Raw genomic sequence first — 19237 nt, 5'->3', positions numbered from 1 at the left:
ATCACGTCGGTGGGCCCATTGGGCTGTCTTGTTCCAGTATTTACCTTAGTTTGATCACGTCGGTGGGCCCATTGGGCTGTGTCTCGTTCCAGTATTTACCTTAGTTTGATCATGTCGGTGGGCCCATTGGGCTGTGTCTCGTTCCAGCATTTACCTTAGTTTGATCACGTCGGTGGGCCCATTGGGCTGTGTCTCGTTCCAGTATTTACCTTAGTTTGATCACGTTGGGCCCATTGGGATGTGTCTCGTTCCAGCATTTACCTTAGTTTGATCACATCGGTGGACCCATTGGGCTGTGTCTCGTTCCAACATTTACCTTAGTTTGATCACGTCGGTGGGCCCATTGGTCTGTGTCTCGTTCCAGTATTTACCTTAGTTTGATCGCGTCGGTGGGCCCATTGGGCTGTATCTCGTTCCAGCATTTACCTTAGTTTGATCGCGTCGGTGGGCCCATTGGGCTGTGTCTCGTTCCAGCATTTACCTTAGTTTGATCGCGTCGGTGGGCACATTGGGCTGTTTCTTGTTCAGCATTTACCTTACAACGAGATGATGCAGGAAGTTAATGTGTTGTATTAACTGTGTTGTAGGACTATGACGAGATGATGCAGGAGGTTAATGTGTTATATTAACTGTGTTGTAGGACTACGACGAGATGATGCAGGAGGTGAATGTGTTGTATTAACTGTGTTGTAGGACTACGACGAGATGATGCAGGAGGTTAATGTGTTGTATTATCTGTGTTGTAGGACTACGACGAGATGATGCAGGTTAATGTGTTGTATTAACTGTGTGTTGTAGGACTACGACGATGTGATGCAGGAGGTTAATGTGTTGTATTAACTGTTGTAGGACTACAACAAGGTGATGCAGGAGGTTAATGTGTTGTATTAACTGTGTTGTAGGACTACAACAAGGTGATGCAGGAGGTTAATGTGTTGTATTAACTGTGTGTTGTAGGACTACGACGAGGTGATGCAAGAGGTTAATGTGTTGTATTAACTGTGTGTTGTAGGATTACAAAGAGATGATGCAGGAAGTTAATGTGTTGTATTAACTGTGTGTTGTAGGACTACAACAAGATGATGCAGAAGGTTAATGTGTTGTATTAACTGTGTTGTAGGACTACGACAAGGTGATGCAGGAGGTTAATGTGATGTATTAACTGTGTTGTAGGACTATGACGAGATGATGCAGGTTAATGTGTTGTATTAACTGTGTGTTGTAGGACTACAACGATGTGATGCAGGAGGTTAATGTGTTGTATTAACTATGTTGTAGGACTACAACAAGGTTATGCAGGAGGTTAATGTGTTGTATTAACTGTGTTGTAGGACTACAACAAGGTGATGCAGGAGGTTAATGTGTTGTATTAACTGTGTGTTGTAGGACTACGAAGAGGTGATGCAAGAGGTTAATGTGTTGTATTAACTGTGTTGTAGGATTACAAAGAGATGATGCAGGAAGTTAATGTGTTGTATTAACTGTGTGTTGTAGGACTACGACGAGGTGATGCAGGAGGTTAATGTGTTGTATTAACTGTGTGTTGTAGGACTACAAAGAGGTGATGCAAGAGGTTAATGTGTTGTATTAACTGTGTGTTGTAGGATTACAAAGAGATGATGCAGGAAGTTAATGTGTTGTATTAACTGTGTGTTGTAGGACTACGACGAGGTGATGCAGGAGGTTAATGTGTTGTATTAACTGTGTTGTAGGACTACGACGAGATGATGCAGGTTAATGTGTTGTATTAACTGTGTGTTGTAGGACTACAACAAGATGATGCAGGAGGTTAATGTGTTGTATTAACTGTGTTGTAAGACTACGACGAGGTGATGCAGGAGGTTAATGTGTTGTATTAACTGTGTTGTAGGACTACGACGAGGTGATGCAGGAGGTTAATGTGTTGTATTGACTGTTGTAGGACTACGACAAGGTGATGCAGGAGGTTAATGTGTTGTATTAACTGTGTTGTAAGACTACGACGAGGTGATGCAGGAGGTTAATGTGTTGTATTAACAGTGTTGTAGGACTACGACGAGGTGATGCAGGAGGTTAATGTGTTGTATTAACTGTGTTGTAGGACTACGACACGGTGATGCAGGAGGTTAATGTGTTGTATACTACTCAAAAGAATATAAGGGTTAGACGATATTTTCGACATTATTTTCTGAATGTCAATTATATTAGCTAGACCATAATGTCACGCATGGTATTGTTCCATTTTGACAAAAGTGGGTCTAAGCAACCCATAAATGAATTAAAATCCACTGTCATTGACACTGTTGACTAGTTCTAATGGCGAAAACATGCTTACATTTGCACGTAAATTAGTGCCCATAACTTGCTTTTTCACAAAGCGCTTCATTTGCACGCTTTGCATGTGACGTCGTATACGATAATGGTACGATTTTAACTGACTATCGAAGATCGAGGAAGGGCTATTGCTTGGCTTCAGGATGGCAATACGCAAAGAAATGTTGGTCAGTCAGAGTGTCGTTACTGTGGCAACGGTACCAAGCAGTGGCTACAAATAGAGACGTGTTCGACCACCAGTACCACGTCACAGAACGGCCACGTCACTGGTGCACGCTTCATCTGCAGTGGGGTCGAGTGATGTTCACTGATGAGTCTAGGTTTAGTCTCCAGTTCAATGACGGTCGGGTTCTTGTCTACAGACATCCTGGGGAGCGCTTCGCTGACGTTAACGTTAGACGTCACCGGTTCGGTGGTGGCAGCGTCATGGTGTTGGGCGGCATCTCTATCCACCACAGGACCCCCCTCTATGTGGTGGATGGCAATCTGAATGGAATCCGCTATCTGAATGAGATTATCCGGCCGTTGGTTCTCCCAGGCCTTCAGCAGATTGGCGGCGGGGCAGTTCTGCAGGATGACAATGCCAGACCCCACCGCGCCAGGGTGGTAACGGACTTTCTCAGACAACAAGGTATTGCCAGGATGCATTGGCCAGCATATTCGCCTGACTTGGCCCCAATAGAGAACGCCTGGGATGAATTAGGCAGGAGAGTTCGGGATAACCATGCCCCTCCGGCCAACCTTCATGATCTGGGTCAACTTCTTATGGCAAAGTGGCAGGCCATTCCCCAAGAGTTCTTAGACATCTGATCAACAGCATGAGGCAACGATGTGTCGGGTGTATTTGCGCCAGGGGTGGATTCACACACTATTAAACGAATGTTCTAATGTGTAAAATCCATGTTTGACAACCTTCAACTTTGACAGCATGTCATGTGACTTTCTTGTATACAGTGACGTTTATTTGTGTTTTTTTGTAAATATGGAACAATAAATAAAAAATTTGGTGTAGTTTACATCATCAATCTAATACACTCTGAAACTTATTTGGTTATAAATTTTTGACCCTTAAATTCTTTTGAGTAGTATATTAACTGTGTTGTAGGACTATGACGAGGTGATGCAGGAGGTTAATGTGTTATATTAACTGTGTTGTAGGACTACAACGAGATGATGCAGGTTAATGTGTTGTATTAACTGTGTGTTGTAGGACTATGACGAGGTGATGCAGGAAGTTAATGTGTTGTATTAACTGTGTGTTGTAGGACTACAACGAGATGATGCAGGTTAATGTGTTGTATTAACTGTATGTTGTAGGACTATGACGAGGTGATGCAGGAAGTTAATGTGTTGTATTAACTCTTTCACCACTAAGTTTTACAGTCTTGACCTTCCCTGCACACTGAGTTTAAATAGCAGATTTATGATCATGTTTGTTAAAGGATAAAACTACTTGTTTTATCATTAATTTTAGTTATAGGCTATACATTTCCAGAAAGGTGAATGGACGGCTGTCTAGATAAAAAAATAATACTTTAAAAATGTTAGATTCAACAGGTATAAATCTGGTAATTACAGGTAAACTATGCATATTACTCGCCTATTTGAGTAGGTAGGACTGGTAATTTAAAAAAAACCCCAGTACAAATGTTTTTCTTGTTGGATAATTAATTAATTAACATTCCAGTTATAATTTTTAAATATATATTTACAATGCTTTTGCAAAATTAAGCTTTCATTTCATCAACAGAAATATCATACCACACACCTTTGTTGTTAGCAGGATCTGTATCACGCTTTTTTTTTGGCATTCATGTTGGTAAATTACACAATTTTTCCATACACTGTATTGGAATAAAATAGCGAAAAGTACTCTATGGCGTTTGTGTTGACGTCAAACACTTTTACGGGCCCCGGATATTTAGTAAACGTTGATCTGCAGGTAACCGAATATGGCTCATGTGTCCAGGTAAACTCAGGCGCGTGGTAAAACAGTGGCAAGTCATCTTGTAACTCGTCATCGGTATCATTTTCTTCTAAATTGCCATGTTTAATGACATTTCGTTCACGATCGCCAATCTCGATTAAATCAAATGCACCAAAGTCCATAATATCCCACATTTCTTCATCGGAAAACCCGTCATCTGAATCGCAACCATTGTTTTGAACAGACGAAATTTCGTCACCTCGGTTCATGTTTAATTACAGTCAGAATATCAGTATAAACTTGGAAAAACTCATTCAAAATTCGCTAGAACATGGGCGCAGCCATTACAGTGTGTCACATGGCAGCTATGTCTAATTATAATTTTGACGCGTCACTCGGCGCCAAATATGAACAGGTGTTACAAGCCGCTAAACCGGCCTGTCATGGTGAGAGGCGCTGGTATCGCAAGCCGGTATACCGGCCTGTCGTGGTGAAAGAGTTAACTGTGTGTTATAGGACTATGACGAGGTGATGCAGGAAGTTAATGTGTTGTATTAACTGTGTGTTGTAGGACTATGACGAGGTGATGCAGGAAGTTAATGTGTTGTATTAACTGTGTTGTAGGACTACAACGAGATGATGCAGGTTAATGTGTTGTATTAACTGTATGTTGTAGGACTACGACGAGGTGATGCAGGAGGTTAATGTGTTGTATTAACTGTGTGTTGTAGGACTACAACGAGATGATGCAGGTTAATGTGTTGTATTAACTGTATGTTGTAGGACTACGACGAGGTGATGCAGGAGGTTAATGTGTTGTATTAACTGTATGTTGTAGGACTACGACGAGGTGATGCAGGAGGTTAATGTGTTGTATTAACTGTATGTTGTAGGACTACGACGAGGTGATGCAGGAGGTTAATGTGTTGTATTAACTGTATGTTGTAGGACTACAATGAGATGATGCAGGAGGTGTTGGAGGAGCTGGAGAAGATGGAACAGTCTGACGACCACTTCACTGAGTCTGACGAGTCTCTGCCGATGAAGACGTGCGATGCGGGGACCAACACGGAGGGCGAGTTCATTGTGCGCGAGGTCAAACGCCGGCCGCACCACCACCACCATAACCACCACATCCGCAACAGCACCATCCGCCGCTCACAGACGTTCTCACCCGCCTGCAGACAGGGGCCCGGATATGTGTGCAAGGTAGACATGTCTTTTTTAAATTTATTGTTAAATAATGTGGTTATGTTATGAAGTAGTCAGATTGTTAGTAGAGTATCTACTAACTTTAAAAAAAAAACAAAAAAACTTTTTATCTTGTTGAAAAAGATTTTTCGTACTCACAGATTATGTGATTTAGAACTTGGGGTGGTGGGGGGGGAGTTAGTCATATTAACTCATTGTTTACACATAATAATGATAGGAACCTGTCGACAGATTTTTAAAACTATCTTAGCACTATATTATAAACCCATCATAGACTATAATGTCACAATGACACTTGCCATAACCTACGTCAAATTTTATGAAATTGTAAGATAGCTTTGAAAAATATGAGCCCTGTGTAATTGTGTCACACTTAACCTAATCCAGTATTGTAACAGATTAGTTCTTCCATATAAAGCCTGACATTTCTACCGTGGGTAATTGATCCTACAACCCACTGCACCTCGAGCGAGTGTTCCACCTCTGTGCCACCTCTCGTCCCATTCCAATGATAATGACCATTAATGAGTGTTTGTTTGTGTAGCTCAACCGCAGTGACAGTGATGGCTCGATGCCGCTCTATAAACGAGGTCCATTCCAGAGAAACACGAGAGAACGGACGAGCTTGCGCTGGAAAAACAAGGTAACAGTTAAAACAGCCTCAACACGATGGGTCGGAAAAATTAACTAATTTTTATGGAATGCCAGATCATAGTTCAGGGACCTACTTCACAAAGCTTTCGTAAACGACATCACATCATCCTTGCAAATCTTTTTATATTGCACTGCGAGATCGCAAACTTGTCAGAGTTCATTGAATTAGGAAAATACTTTTTGTTCACTTGTTGCTCACAAATCTTATTTTGCATTCGTTCATTAAATTTAGGATATCATTTACATGAATATATAGAGGTTGTTACCAGAGTGTTTTTCGGTATCGTCAATATCATATATTAGGAATAAAAATTGCATTATGCAAACCTCTGGCAAGCATAATACATTATATTTATTCCTAATATATGATATTGACGATGCCGAAACACACAAGGGTAATAATCTCTTTATGCGATAATCTCAAACTTAATACAAAGTGTTTTTGTAAACAGTCTGCCATTACTAAATATGACATAAGAATATGTGACAGTGTCTTTTTGAATGGAAATGACATCAAACTTGAATGATGTTATTTTGGATGTCCTTACATAAAAATAAACTATTGCTTAACATTTTTAGTTTTTTGAACACTGGACAGCTTTCAGTGTAAGGTTGCTGTTGAAATGGGTTTTTTGTTTGATGACTATGAATGCATATGTCAATTATGGAGTGTCACCCTAGTACGTTTGCTTAAATGTCAATAAACCTATTGCCGTGACCTCGATTTACATTTAATTTGCAAAGTTATCAAATTCTTAAAGTATGTGATCTTGAAAATATCACATACTTTGATTGCACTGGAAATGTAAGATATTATGTGATAAATAAATATATATATATACAGAACTTCACATATGTTGTTTTCGCTTCTTCATAGCGAAAACAACGTATGCTCAGTTCTGTATTTATTACGTACCTTCTTTTACTTCTAACAAAATAATTTTTAAATGAATGTCATAACTACACTTCCTTAAATCTATTATCAATCCTCCTTTCATGGTTTTACTTAATGTTACAAATCATACTCTGTGTCAATTTTTTATAATGTAAATCATACATAATGTAAGTAACAAAAAGGCGCTAACTTTAGTAAAAATAAAAAGGGAATTCCCCATTTACAAGTTTCGGTCCAGAAAGCCATGAAAAGTTAAGCAAACGAAAACAAAGGATTTAACCGTATTAGATCTATGTAAAATCTATATTTCCGTTTGTTATTGCAGACCTGTGGGGCGGCCTCGTCCGGCCATCTTCCCATTCGGACATCTCTCGACCTGGAGCTGGATCTGCAGGCGTCTCACACGAAACTCTCACATCTCAATGATGAGATCACACGCTTGAAAGAACTCAAGCGACACATGGAAGAAGCCAAATCAAAAGGTGAATTTCTGTGTGCATGAAATGATGTATAGTTGTGAAAACTAAGTGCAGAACAATGATTTTGAGTTCAAATGGTTTTTTTATTATTTTATTTTAAACATATTTTAGTTAAAGATGAATAAATACTTGTTTTTGTACCAAAGTAGAGAGAGATTACACTCTTCCCTCATATTTAAAGGAACATTCCTGAGTACTGCATTGTAAAATGTTTCCGACTAATAAAATATTTCTACAATTAAGCTTGCATATTAAATATATTTTCTTGTTTAGAATATCAGAGTCTGTATATTCAATGTGTTTCTGGTCGTCTTAATGTTTATAAGAAGCCCAAACTGGGTTTTGTCTTCAAATAATTTCGTATGGACGAAAAAACTATATTTTAGGAAATAAGATGAAATTTAACCTAGTACAAATATTAGAACGATCAGAAACACGTTTAATATACAGCCACTATTATTTTATGCAGAAACATAAAATTGATATGTAATTACAATCATTAAAAAGTTTCTGTTAGTCGATAACATCTTAAAAAGTGCAGCAGACTCAGGAATGTCTGCCATCCATATATATTTTATTTGTGATATATTCATAAAAAGAAATAATTTGGTACTATTAAAACACAATTGATTCTAGTGATATTTTCATTGATCAAGTTAGTCCAATATTGCCTGCTTGACCTATTTTATCCGTCAAGTGAGTACAAATCTTATGTTAGTCTGCACTTACTGTGTTTAGGTATGATTAACATAAACGGATATGATCGTTTAGGTACTACAGAGTTACCATCTTGGATAACTGATGATGACCAACTTCAGAAATTCCTGTCGGAGGCTGAAAAACTTGTAAGTTTAAACTCTTTTCTTCTTACAGATAATAGTCGTAAGTAAATATGCATTTGCTTTTAGTGAACAAATAAAATTATTTAGATTTATTTTTTAAATCTAAGACTTGTTGGCAAACTGTTATTATTTAAAAGAAAACTATACTCTGTGCCAAATTAATAGTGGTTTTTTATATATATAAAACTTAATTGCACAAGATGCCAATTTTAGAAAAATGTGTTTTGTTTTAAACTTTTTTGTATATACCACTTGTTCCTCTCAACCATGTTAATTCATTTTGAGATAATCGGTATGCATGTAACTATTTACAGTAAATCATACATGTAAGTGTTTATTTCAATTTTCCTTAATTATGGACTAAACCAGTAAAAACAACAATGTTCAATAATCAACCGAGGTGTTCCAAATAGTAATAGTTAACAGTTAGTTAATTTTTAAAAACAAAGCAAAACATCTACATTTTGATACAGGCTATGTAATGACGCAGTGCACCATACAAACACACAAACACTAAAGAGTTCCAAGCATCCATTCCACATCTATGAAACCTGAACTGGTGCACATTTAACAAAAGTGAAATCAATCTAAACTGGACAGCCAAGAAACTAAGTCTGGTATCTGATTAAGAGGAGATTCTGTTCTGTAATGATATTTTAAAAAGGACCATAAAAAACACTTGTTGTGAAGGGGATTCTGATTTACTGAGGGTCTGTTCCACTGTGTTATTTTGTTTATAAACATTATGTAAATATGTACAGCATGATTTATATAATTACCTACTGAATACACTATCTTAAAAAAAAATTGTATTATCCTTTTCAGACCCAGAAGCAAAATATTCAAGGTTTTGTTTCTAAGCAAGACCGACGTGCAGAACACTTGATGAAGAAAGTCAGGAAAGACGTGTACAAGATGAGACAGGGGACACAACTGTCCAACGCCAAGTCATTTAGGTAGGTGCCTGTATATAACATGGACTAAAGGCAGATATGTAGTACCATTTGCCCGTAGCAAACATCAAGGCTCTTGGCTACCAAAATCTGTACTTTCCTTACACTCTCCTGCCCCTAATTGTAATCAGAACTATAATCCGGCTGAGTATAATGTTCTACCTTATAGCTTTGGTTGCTACTGTTTATAATTTGTTATAAATGGAATTGAAATAAATTGCAGATGTTAAAATAATTCCCACATTTACTTGTTTCAAATGTTGATTACCTGATCAGTGGTAATTTAAGACTAGAGCATTTATGATTAGTGTTTGTTGATTTATGTGAACAATCTCTTCTTAACATGCCAGTCTTTTCCCTGGATATTTCATTTAAAAGCAATATTTATACTCTGATTATGTCTGTTCCTTTAGAATAATAAGGAGCGGGATTTCTTTCAGTCGGTTCAGTGCTTGCCTAAGGTGCTTGCGTCGCAGGATCGAAGCACCTCAGTGGATCCATTCAACTGATTTTGTTTTCTCATTCCAACTAGTGCACCACAACTAGTGAAAAGGCCATGCTTTCCTGTCTGGAAAAGTGCATATAAAAGATCCCTTGCTGCTAATGGAAAAATGTAGCGAGTTTCCTCTGAAGACTACGAGTTAGAATTATTGAATGTTTGACATCCAATAGGCAATGATTAATCAGTGAATGTTCTCTAGTGATGTCACTAAATAAAACAAACTTCTAACTTTTAGAATAATAAATATTTTGAGAACTCTTAATGAACCAGTTGATGTTTGTTGTGTTTTTAGAGAGAAGATGGCGTTCTTCACCACTGTAAACATGAAGGTTCCGGTAATCCCAGTAGACAAACCCGACGACAGGCTGGAAGAATTTCTCAATGATAATAGAGTTGGTGAAGAAGTCTGAATGGACAATTTCTGTCTTACTTCAGACAGACGAGAAACCCACCACGACGAGTTTTATCAGCATGCGCCACATGGCCCCGCTCACAGAATAATGAGAATGTGCAATTTGTCAAATATGTGCGTGTCCAAAAAAAGAAGAAAAAAAAAAGAATTTTTGGATACACTGATAAAGTCAATAGCTGACGACTTTATGAAATATAAGAACAAGGTCCTTGTGCCTTGTTCAGCCAACGGTTCATGCTGTCTCATCCAGTTCTGACAGTGGAAGACTTGCCCATGGATAAACTCATTCAAAACCAACAAAAAATGTGAACTTGAAATTTTCACCAGGATAATTGATGTCGAAGAACGACACAGTTAATTTTTTGTGAAACCATTTCAAGAACTGTCACTGCTGAGTACCAGCAGCTACAAATAGTTGTGACACTGTTTCTTTATATATGACATCTTAAGAACAAAATTGCTACATCAAATAATTGTTAGTATAGATTTATAATATACTCCTGTTCCAGCCAGTGATAAAACACTTGAAAGGAACAAACCAAACAAAAGGATTGTTTTTAATGAGACACTGGTATTCACATATTTTTTTCTTCCGTTTTTTATGTTTATGCTTCATGCAGACAACTTTCTGTTTTGCATGGCTTGTATTTGTTAGTAGGTTTGTTGATATTGAAAAGAAAAACTTTTTATAAAAAAGAAAAAAAACATTGTTAATACAGTGAACAATCTTTAAAATACTTATAAATATTTTGTTATGGAGGAAAGCAAGTTGAAACTGGTGATTCTGGACAGTTTGTGAGCAAGGTGAACTTTTTTTCTTTATTTTTTCCTGTGAACAATATTTGAGCATAATTTATTGACTGTATATTGGTGACGTAATCCCAGTGTTGACTTGACTGATAGAGTGGATGGCTTGTTTAGGACGCGATTCGGACGTCGTGTGATTCGAACATCGTGTCAGTGTGTTTCCACAACAGTAATAAATGCCGAAAGAATGTTTTAGGTTTTTTCAAAACAGTAGTAAATGCTTAAAAGGTTTTCAGAAACACATATTACAAATAATGTTTTTTAACCTAAAACATATATATTTTGACTTTAGTGTCAAATAAAGTGTTTGCCAGGAATGGCAGGTGATCACTTGCCTAGAAAGTTTTAAGAGTGGGGCAAATTGATCACCTTGCAATAAAATGTGAGAGATTTGTTTTTGTTTAAACTTAGCGTTTCTGGAGAAGACCTTCATCTTTCCTTGCTCTATACTTAGCTCTTTTAAGTATCTAATATAATGTTTTATTCAACTGTTTAAACTATTAAAGCTGTCCTAGTAACTCTAATCATGTACCATGCTTATCTGCTACTAAAACAGGGCATTACAATGTACACATAGTCTTTTAAAGCAAATCATATCTCTTTTTGAAGAAAACTAAAGCTACTTTGTCAAGGCTTGTACTGTTTTTTAGTTTTTTTAACTTTCTAAAACTCTCTCCATTATGATAATATACAGAATATGTTGTATAATAATAGACAAGTATTTGTGTATATATAAACTAACCTCGTCTATCTTTGCAAATGTAGGAACTGTGATTTAATTCTTGGTGAGAAATTATTATGTCATCATGTACGGTCAGGTCAGGTCAGGTCATAGGTTTTAATGTGCACATTCAGGGCAAGCTTTATAGCACACGCCTGTCATGGGTGCAGGTATCTACTTATGCTGGCTCCTGCATTCAGGACAGGAAAAGGGTTGGGGTGGGTGGGAGAGGGGACCACCCACGCTTGGCAAGTGAAAGAGAGCACAAGCAGCCCGACCAGGGTCGGTAGCGAGCATTGGTGTTTGTGGTCGGTAGCGAGCATTGGTGTTTGTGGTCGGTAGCGAGCATTGGTGTTTGTGGTCGGTAGCGAGCATTGGTGTTTGTGGTCGGTAGCGAGCATTGGTGTTTGTGGTCGGTAGCGAGCATTGGTGTTTGTGGTCGGGAGCGAGCATTGGTGTTTGTGGTCGGTAGCGAGCATTGGTGTTTGTGGTGCTATTGAATTTTGAAAATGTCCTGTAGGATTGAGTCCAAACATTAAATAGCATGTCAGGTCAGGTCAGGTCAGGTCAGGTCATAGGTTTTAATGTGCACATTCAGAGCAAGCTGTTGGCACGTAAGGAACAATTTGAGTTTTTTATACCCAATTAAAACAAATACCACAAGTAGGAACATCCAAGACACGATAGAAAATTCCAGCCAATGATTGGCTGGTGGATGTTAGGGCCAGTCAGTTGTTAAAGGGAGAATGCATAAAAGTCATGTTATAGTATGGGGAAAAAAATAAGCTGTGTTTTTTTTTTTTTTTTTTTTTTTTTTTTTTTTTTTTAAGATATAAAGTGGAAACAGGAAATTTGCTGACCCATCACATAATTTGATTGTCCCACCACCCACACCCTTCACCCACTAACACCACAGAAGTAATAACTGGAACAGCCTTGTATAGCCTTCTTAGGATAGTGTGCTTTAGGTATAATGATAAAGTGTCTTCCCAAGATAGGTTTTCTTTCACCGTTTGAGATTCTTTTCAAGGCTCAGGGTATAGGCCTACTGACATGAGAAGTACAATATTTAGGATTTTTTCGTGCTTTTTATGTTTGTGTTTGTTCACTTAATCAGACTCGGCTTAAATTAATTTAAATGTTCAAATTAGTTTGTTTATGTTATAAAATGAGAAACGTTGGACAGCAAAAGAAAAAAGGTAATTAATGTCTTTGTGTACCAAGTCCAGCAATGGTTTCTTTACTGATTCCTTTTTTTCATCTGATGTTCATATTTCTGTCCTATTTTGGCTGTATTTCGGAAAAGAAAACCCCTATATTTTTTTTTTTTTTTTTTTTTTGTTCAAATTATTTGTTTTATTGCTACCCGAGAATGGTTACTGTCCTTAATCTTTGATGAAAAGCATTTTTATCCAGTGTCGTATTCATCCCTTGAGTCGTGTCTTCTTAACTTCTGTTGCCGGCCACCTCCACATCCCAGTCTTTGTCTCTCCAACTACAACAAGTGCTTTGAATGATTGAAGTCATTAGTACGGCATTGTTCGGTAATTTGTTGTATTGATCAATAGAGTAGACAAATCTGCTTTCTTTTGTATTACAATTACAGTACAAGTTTTTCAGTCCTTGTGTAACTGTTTGTACGTTTTGTTCATGAAAATGGTTTTTCATGAATTTGGTGTACAGTACATGTTCTTTAACATGCAAATGTGCTTGCAGTCACACCCATACCAAAATGGGGAATGTGGCCTTGACTATTAAGAATTTGTTAAAAGGTGTACATATCTTTTATTTGTTATTCAAAGATTTCAAGTTTTTACTCTTTCAGAATAATATGATTTTGCATGTGTGATCTGATCTGATTGTATTAACCTATTTTAAACAAATGTTTTCAAATAATTTTGGTTAATTGTTTAAAAAACCTAATTGGTTAGAACGAAAAGTGATTTCCTTCTTTTTTTTTAAATTAAAAACATTCTGACAAAAATATTTTGGTTTCTTCACATGTATAATTTCAAAATGTACTTGTTTTATTTAATCTTTTTTTTTAATTTGATGCTGTTAATCTTGAAAATAATACATCATCATCTTATAGCACTGGGATAGATTTAAATTTGATTAAAGTTTTGATCCAGATACTATGATTGTAAGTTAGAATACTATTTTTTCTTTTAAGACAATCGTTTACTTTACTGATGTTGGCTTGCACATTTTGTGAGTTGTTCTGTTTTTCTTGAATTTCAAAAAAATATATTACCCTTGAGTAATGTTCGAATAGTAAAGATTTATGTTGACCATTTAACATTACAAAGTCTCAGTATCTTTGACAAGTTACTTTTTTATTGCATTTTTTTTTTCCCCACATTGGACTGATTTTCAAGCAGTTTTTACATTGTCTTTAATATTGTCACGGTAAACTGATATGTTAATTATTTGGATGAATCATCTTAACTAGATACTTAGGTATTGTTTTGTTTCATTAATGAAAACCAGAAGTCATTTGGAAAGATTTGTTTTATTAAATTGTCTTACCTATATTTAATAGCATTGTTTACAAGGAAAGATTTTTTTCTTCTATATACTGTTGCAGGAATTCTTATGCCTGTATTTGTTAGGGATTGTTGGGTGCCTTGTTAACCTTTTAAGATATTTTATAAAATACCGTTCTGACCAGAGATATTTCTTATGACTGCACTTTTATTCAATTGCTTTTAACCAATATGAAATTCTTGGATGGTTAATTTTTACTGAGGCCATCCTCAAGTGTGTTTTTTATGTTATTTTAGTCAACCATTTTAGTGGTTGAGTGGTAGTTTGTTATAAATAGTAGAACAAAAATATATATATATATATATATATATCATGGGGGATATAAGTGCCTCAGTTCACGAAAAGTAAAGTATGTTTTTCGAAGAGTGGCCTGGTGACTCAGGTTTTTCCAGACCTGTGTCTAATCTCCACCCCTCACATTTAGAATTTTTGGGGAATATTAAGTTCTAAAGGCTGGGTGTTAAAATAATGTTACAGTTAAACCATTTTCGCACATCAAGTATCTAGTGACACATTGTATTTAAATAAAACAAATTGAATTTCCATTATTTATGTTGAATAAAAAAACAAAATGAGGTTCTTAGCCCTTATTGCTCATTTGGTAATCTGATAGGTAATAAATAAGATGAAGCTGTTACTAACTTTGTAACAGACGAATGGGGGGAGTTACATACAGGTAGTATGTATTTGTGTCACAACTTTCACTGCCTTCTCAAAGGTGTGGTTAATTGTAGATTTCTTCTATGCTGTTTATTACGTCTGTAGTCCATAGACACAGAATGCTGTATATTTTTGTATATATATTAGATTAGTACAACTTACTACTTAGCGTGAAAATGCCAAAGGCAAGTATATTATATATAGTACTTCCATGATTAACACCGGTAACATGAGTTGGATCTGTTTGTTTTGGGATGTGATAAGATGATTGTATTGGTTTGGTTTGCCATGCTGCTTACCTGTGTGGCATGCTTGATGCTAGTAGATTTAACAGGCCAGGTCACTGGGTCATTGTAACAAGCGAGTCTGTAGATCATTGTCATCAGTTATACCAGTTCTAATGTTCATCATTTGTCACTTTTGATAGACTTCATGTAAATATCATTGTTGATAGTGTATATGAGTGACTATTTCATTGTGCACATGTTACTGTTGATAGAAATTGTCTACATGTCACTACAAATAGAGATTGTGTGCATGTCACTATATATAGAGATTGTGTGCATGTCACTATTGATTGAGATTGTGTGTATGTCACTATTGATAAAGATTGTATACATGTCACTATTGATAGCGATATTATAAATGTCACTATTGATAGAGATTGTGTACTTGTGATTTGATAAAGGTATACGTGTCACTAGTGATATATTGTATACTTATCGCTATTGATAGAGGTTGTATACATGTTACTATGGATAGAGATTATGTATGTGTCACTATTAGATGGTGTATACGTGTCACTAGTGATATATTGTATACATATCTCTATTGATAGAGGTTGTATACATGTTACTAAAGATAGAGATTATGTATGTGTCACTATTAGATGGTGTATATGTGACTATTGATAGAGATTATGTGCATGTCACTATTGATAATGTCAGTGTTAATGTTGATGAAAATAGTGTACGTTTCTGTTGATACAGTTCATGTGCACATCATTGCTATTACATTTCATGTGCATTTGTTAAATTTGTCAATTTATGTTTTCCACTCATGCTAAACTGTTGATGAGCACATCACAGCTTTGTTGCCTTCAGTGAGCAAATTTGTTTAATCATTTTCACCCATGGATTAATATTGATCTTGCATGTGCCACTGTTGATTTCTGTGAACGTTTTGCATTCATTTTTCCCTGTTCAAGTTGAATCATTTTGAAAGTGAGTTTCCATTATCATTTGTTGTTATTTGTTCATGTATCACTGTTTTTCATTGACATCACTGTTTGTACATTGTTATCAGCATGTCACACTCTGTGTGTGTGCGTGCGTGCGTGTGTGTGTATGTGTGTGTGTGTGTCATATGTTTTGTTTAGTCGACTGTTTGATGGTGTAAGCCGCCAGGTTCCATTGTACGTTCTGGTTACATGTATTCAGTGTATGGGTGTCAGATTGTTCACAAGTGTGTGCTGTACATAGGTAAATAGTTGTCATTGTTGTATGACCCTCAGATCGTGTGTTGGCGGCACAGACAAACCAGTCGTTTCATTGTAGCTCATTAAGGCCCAGTGTTTGTAAAGTTTTTAATTTTGAGTTTGGACTTAGGCATGGATTCTCTTAACATGAAAGACATTTGGCTTTGTGTCCACATTTTGTTTTTTAAAGTAGGATGGTGTTTCCACTTTGGTATTTTTCACTAAGTTAAATTAATCAAGCATTTATTGTTTGGAAAAAGTATTTTTCACTTTAGTTTCGTTAAATGTTAAAGTCTAATATTATGGTAATACTAGAAAACGAAGAAATATCTGAAGAAAAATTTCTTCGTATTTTGGTGGCAATAGGATAAATAAGTAAATTATTTTTACAATAAATATTTTACATTTTCATAAAGTTTTATCTTTTTAACCAGACTATATAAAGTAAACATATAGTGTCCATAAAAAGAGTTATGAAAATTAAGTTACATTTTACAAAAAGAATAAACAATTAAAACAAAACCATCATAGTGTGAATTTTAACACTTGAATCATGTAGATGGATCTGACTTACACATTCATTACTGAATATATTTGATATTGTGTTAACTGATCATGTTGATATTACAATTTAATATTCAGTACCGATTTTGTTTCAAATTAGACTGATGTATTGAGTATGGGCACGGAGAGAAGGTCATTTTGTTTCAAATTAGACTGATGTATTGAGTATGGGCACGGAGAGAAGGTCATTTTGTTGCAAATTCATGTCCACACATTTATTTTTCATAATGAACATCTGCATTTTTGAAACGGATCAAAAGCAATAATTTAATGTGACATTCTCTTTATGTTTTCAGTTGATGAGAAAATGTTTTTATCATTTCCTTACTGTGCCTTCCAGATAACATTTGCCATTTTGTCACCCATATAACAACAGGTTTATCAAATCATTTGTTAGTCAGTTGCTGGCTTTTAGAAACCGTACCAAAGACCTCTTAAAAAGAGTAGCTTATGTGGTCACAGCAAGTAGCACCTACATGTTTTAGGATGAACATTGATTTCATGTCTGTGTCCTCGGTTCTAAATCAGATAACATTACAAGTACCTCTTAGATGCTTGTTACGTGTCTTATTAATATATACGAGTCGATTGCTTTTTAATTATACAGAGTAATGGTTTGTTTTGTATAATCTGTATGCTTAACACAAGAATGTTTTTTTACTTTTATTATTCTTAAATTTACTTGATATTATCAATTTTCCTGTATCCAGTGGGGTTTTTTTATGGGTTTTTTTTTTTTTTTTTTTACAAACAAACTTTGCTGTTCTTTTTAAATCAGAGATATGTATGGTTTTTAAGTGATGATAATCAAAATGGATAAGCCATAATTGTATTCAAAATCATCATATTTTAGCCTTTTTTCTCTTCCTGGTTTATTTTGTTCAGTATGTAAACATCAAAGTGCTGGCCAGGAGTAAAACGACTATAAAATCAACACTGTCCGATTTATGTACATTTTGCTTAAAATCTGTGCAAATTTAAATTTGGTCGTTATAAATTAAATAATTATTACAACTTGGGGAATTGCATTTAAGCAAACACTATTGATAATTAATTTATTTGTGATAAATGCAACTCTACCGGTATATGCATGTTTGGATCTGAAATAACAACTCCACAACTTACATTTCACCATTTTAAAATGAGCTTGACCTTTTTTTTCCTTCAAAATGATAATGTAACTGTTAACATGTTAACACTGTTAATTCAGTAGTTCCTGTAGATATTAACTAATTTCCAAGCTTTTATTTTTGTCAATGATATAGTTACGATTGTGAAATGTCTTGACTAGCAAGAACATCACAAATGTGTTGTTTTGACTTGAAGGATGATATTATGTACATAGAGCCACAGTAATCTTGTAAATAGTCCTGCAGTCTGGGAATTCGCCTTTTGTATCTTGTATAGCTCTTTGTGTATAGATATTTAACACAAGCCCCACGCGAGGTCACTCAGGTCGGCAGAGCACATTGTTTAAATTAAATGTAACATTTATATATTTTGCATAAAATGACGTATATTACACATAAACCAGTGTTTTTGTTGTTTCTTCTTAGTTGTGGGAAAGGTGAAAGTTGAAATGGTAGAGCACTTGCCTGAGTGAATGAATTTTTGACAACCCTGCACAAAAAAAAATACATTGGCTGAAATCTTGTGTGTAGCTTTACCATGTAATGGTTACAGATCAAGTTTGACTTTCGTGGAGATATACGCATGTTTGTCAGTTATGGCTCTTGAACTTGGGAAATACAAAAAAGAAAAAAAATGGTGTTTTGGAGATTAAATTTTGTATGTAGCTTTATCATGTACTGTTACAGATTTAGTTCAACTTTCATGACGATTTGCCCATGCCTTTGAATTTAGATGAGAAAATTTGTTGGGCCCAATAGAGGACATGTATTGCTTTAGCAGTACTCTCAAAATGCTTGTTCACTTTGCTAGCTAATAATCCTCCATGTTGTCTTGACCAACAAAAATATGTGGAACTACACACTATCGCTGTGTTTAAACTACACAGGCCCAAAGCTAGCTTGTGAAATGGTGTTTCTTCAATGTTAGTTTGCTAAATCAGTTATTAGCAGTAATGTGCAGTAATGTGAAGTCAAGTCACCATAACATTTTGAAACCAATCCCATTTCAAAAGCAATATCGAACGACATATTTAATGGGGCACCAAAACGTTTGACATGGAGTTTTCCAATTGGATAATAATGCAGTGTGTAAAAAAAAAAGGAAAGAAGAAAAAGGACTCTTAGTCCACCTTTGATTTTTT

At 35.7% G+C, this 19237-nt stretch overlaps 1 protein-coding gene across 1 annotated transcript in view; it reads left to right on the top strand.

Moving 5' to 3' along the window:
- LOC121374216 (protein WWC2-like) overlaps window positions 1-18495 on the top strand; it is a 94441-nt gene extending 75946 nt beyond the window's left edge. The window contains exons 19-24 of the mRNA XM_041501212.1: window positions 5189-5449; window positions 5997-6095; window positions 7327-7483; window positions 8252-8325; window positions 9148-9278; window positions 10070-18495. Coding sequence (XP_041357146.1) covers window positions 5189-5449; window positions 5997-6095; window positions 7327-7483; window positions 8252-8325; window positions 9148-9278; window positions 10070-10187 — 840 coding nt within the window. The 3' untranslated portion in view covers window positions 10188-18495. The remainder of the gene's footprint in view (window positions 1-5188; window positions 5450-5996; window positions 6096-7326; window positions 7484-8251; window positions 8326-9147; window positions 9279-10069) is intronic.
- Window positions 18496-19237: the final 742 nt, after the last annotated feature.

Source organism: Gigantopelta aegis, chromosome 6 (genome assembly GCF_016097555.1).
Source record: "Gigantopelta aegis isolate Gae_Host chromosome 6, Gae_host_genome, whole genome shotgun sequence".
In the NCBI taxonomy this organism is placed as follows: Eukaryota; Metazoa; Mollusca; class Gastropoda; order Neomphalida; family Peltospiridae; genus Gigantopelta; species Gigantopelta aegis.
The sequence above is the reverse complement of the archived record's forward strand: the minus strand, read 5'-3'. Positions and strand labels throughout refer to the sequence as shown.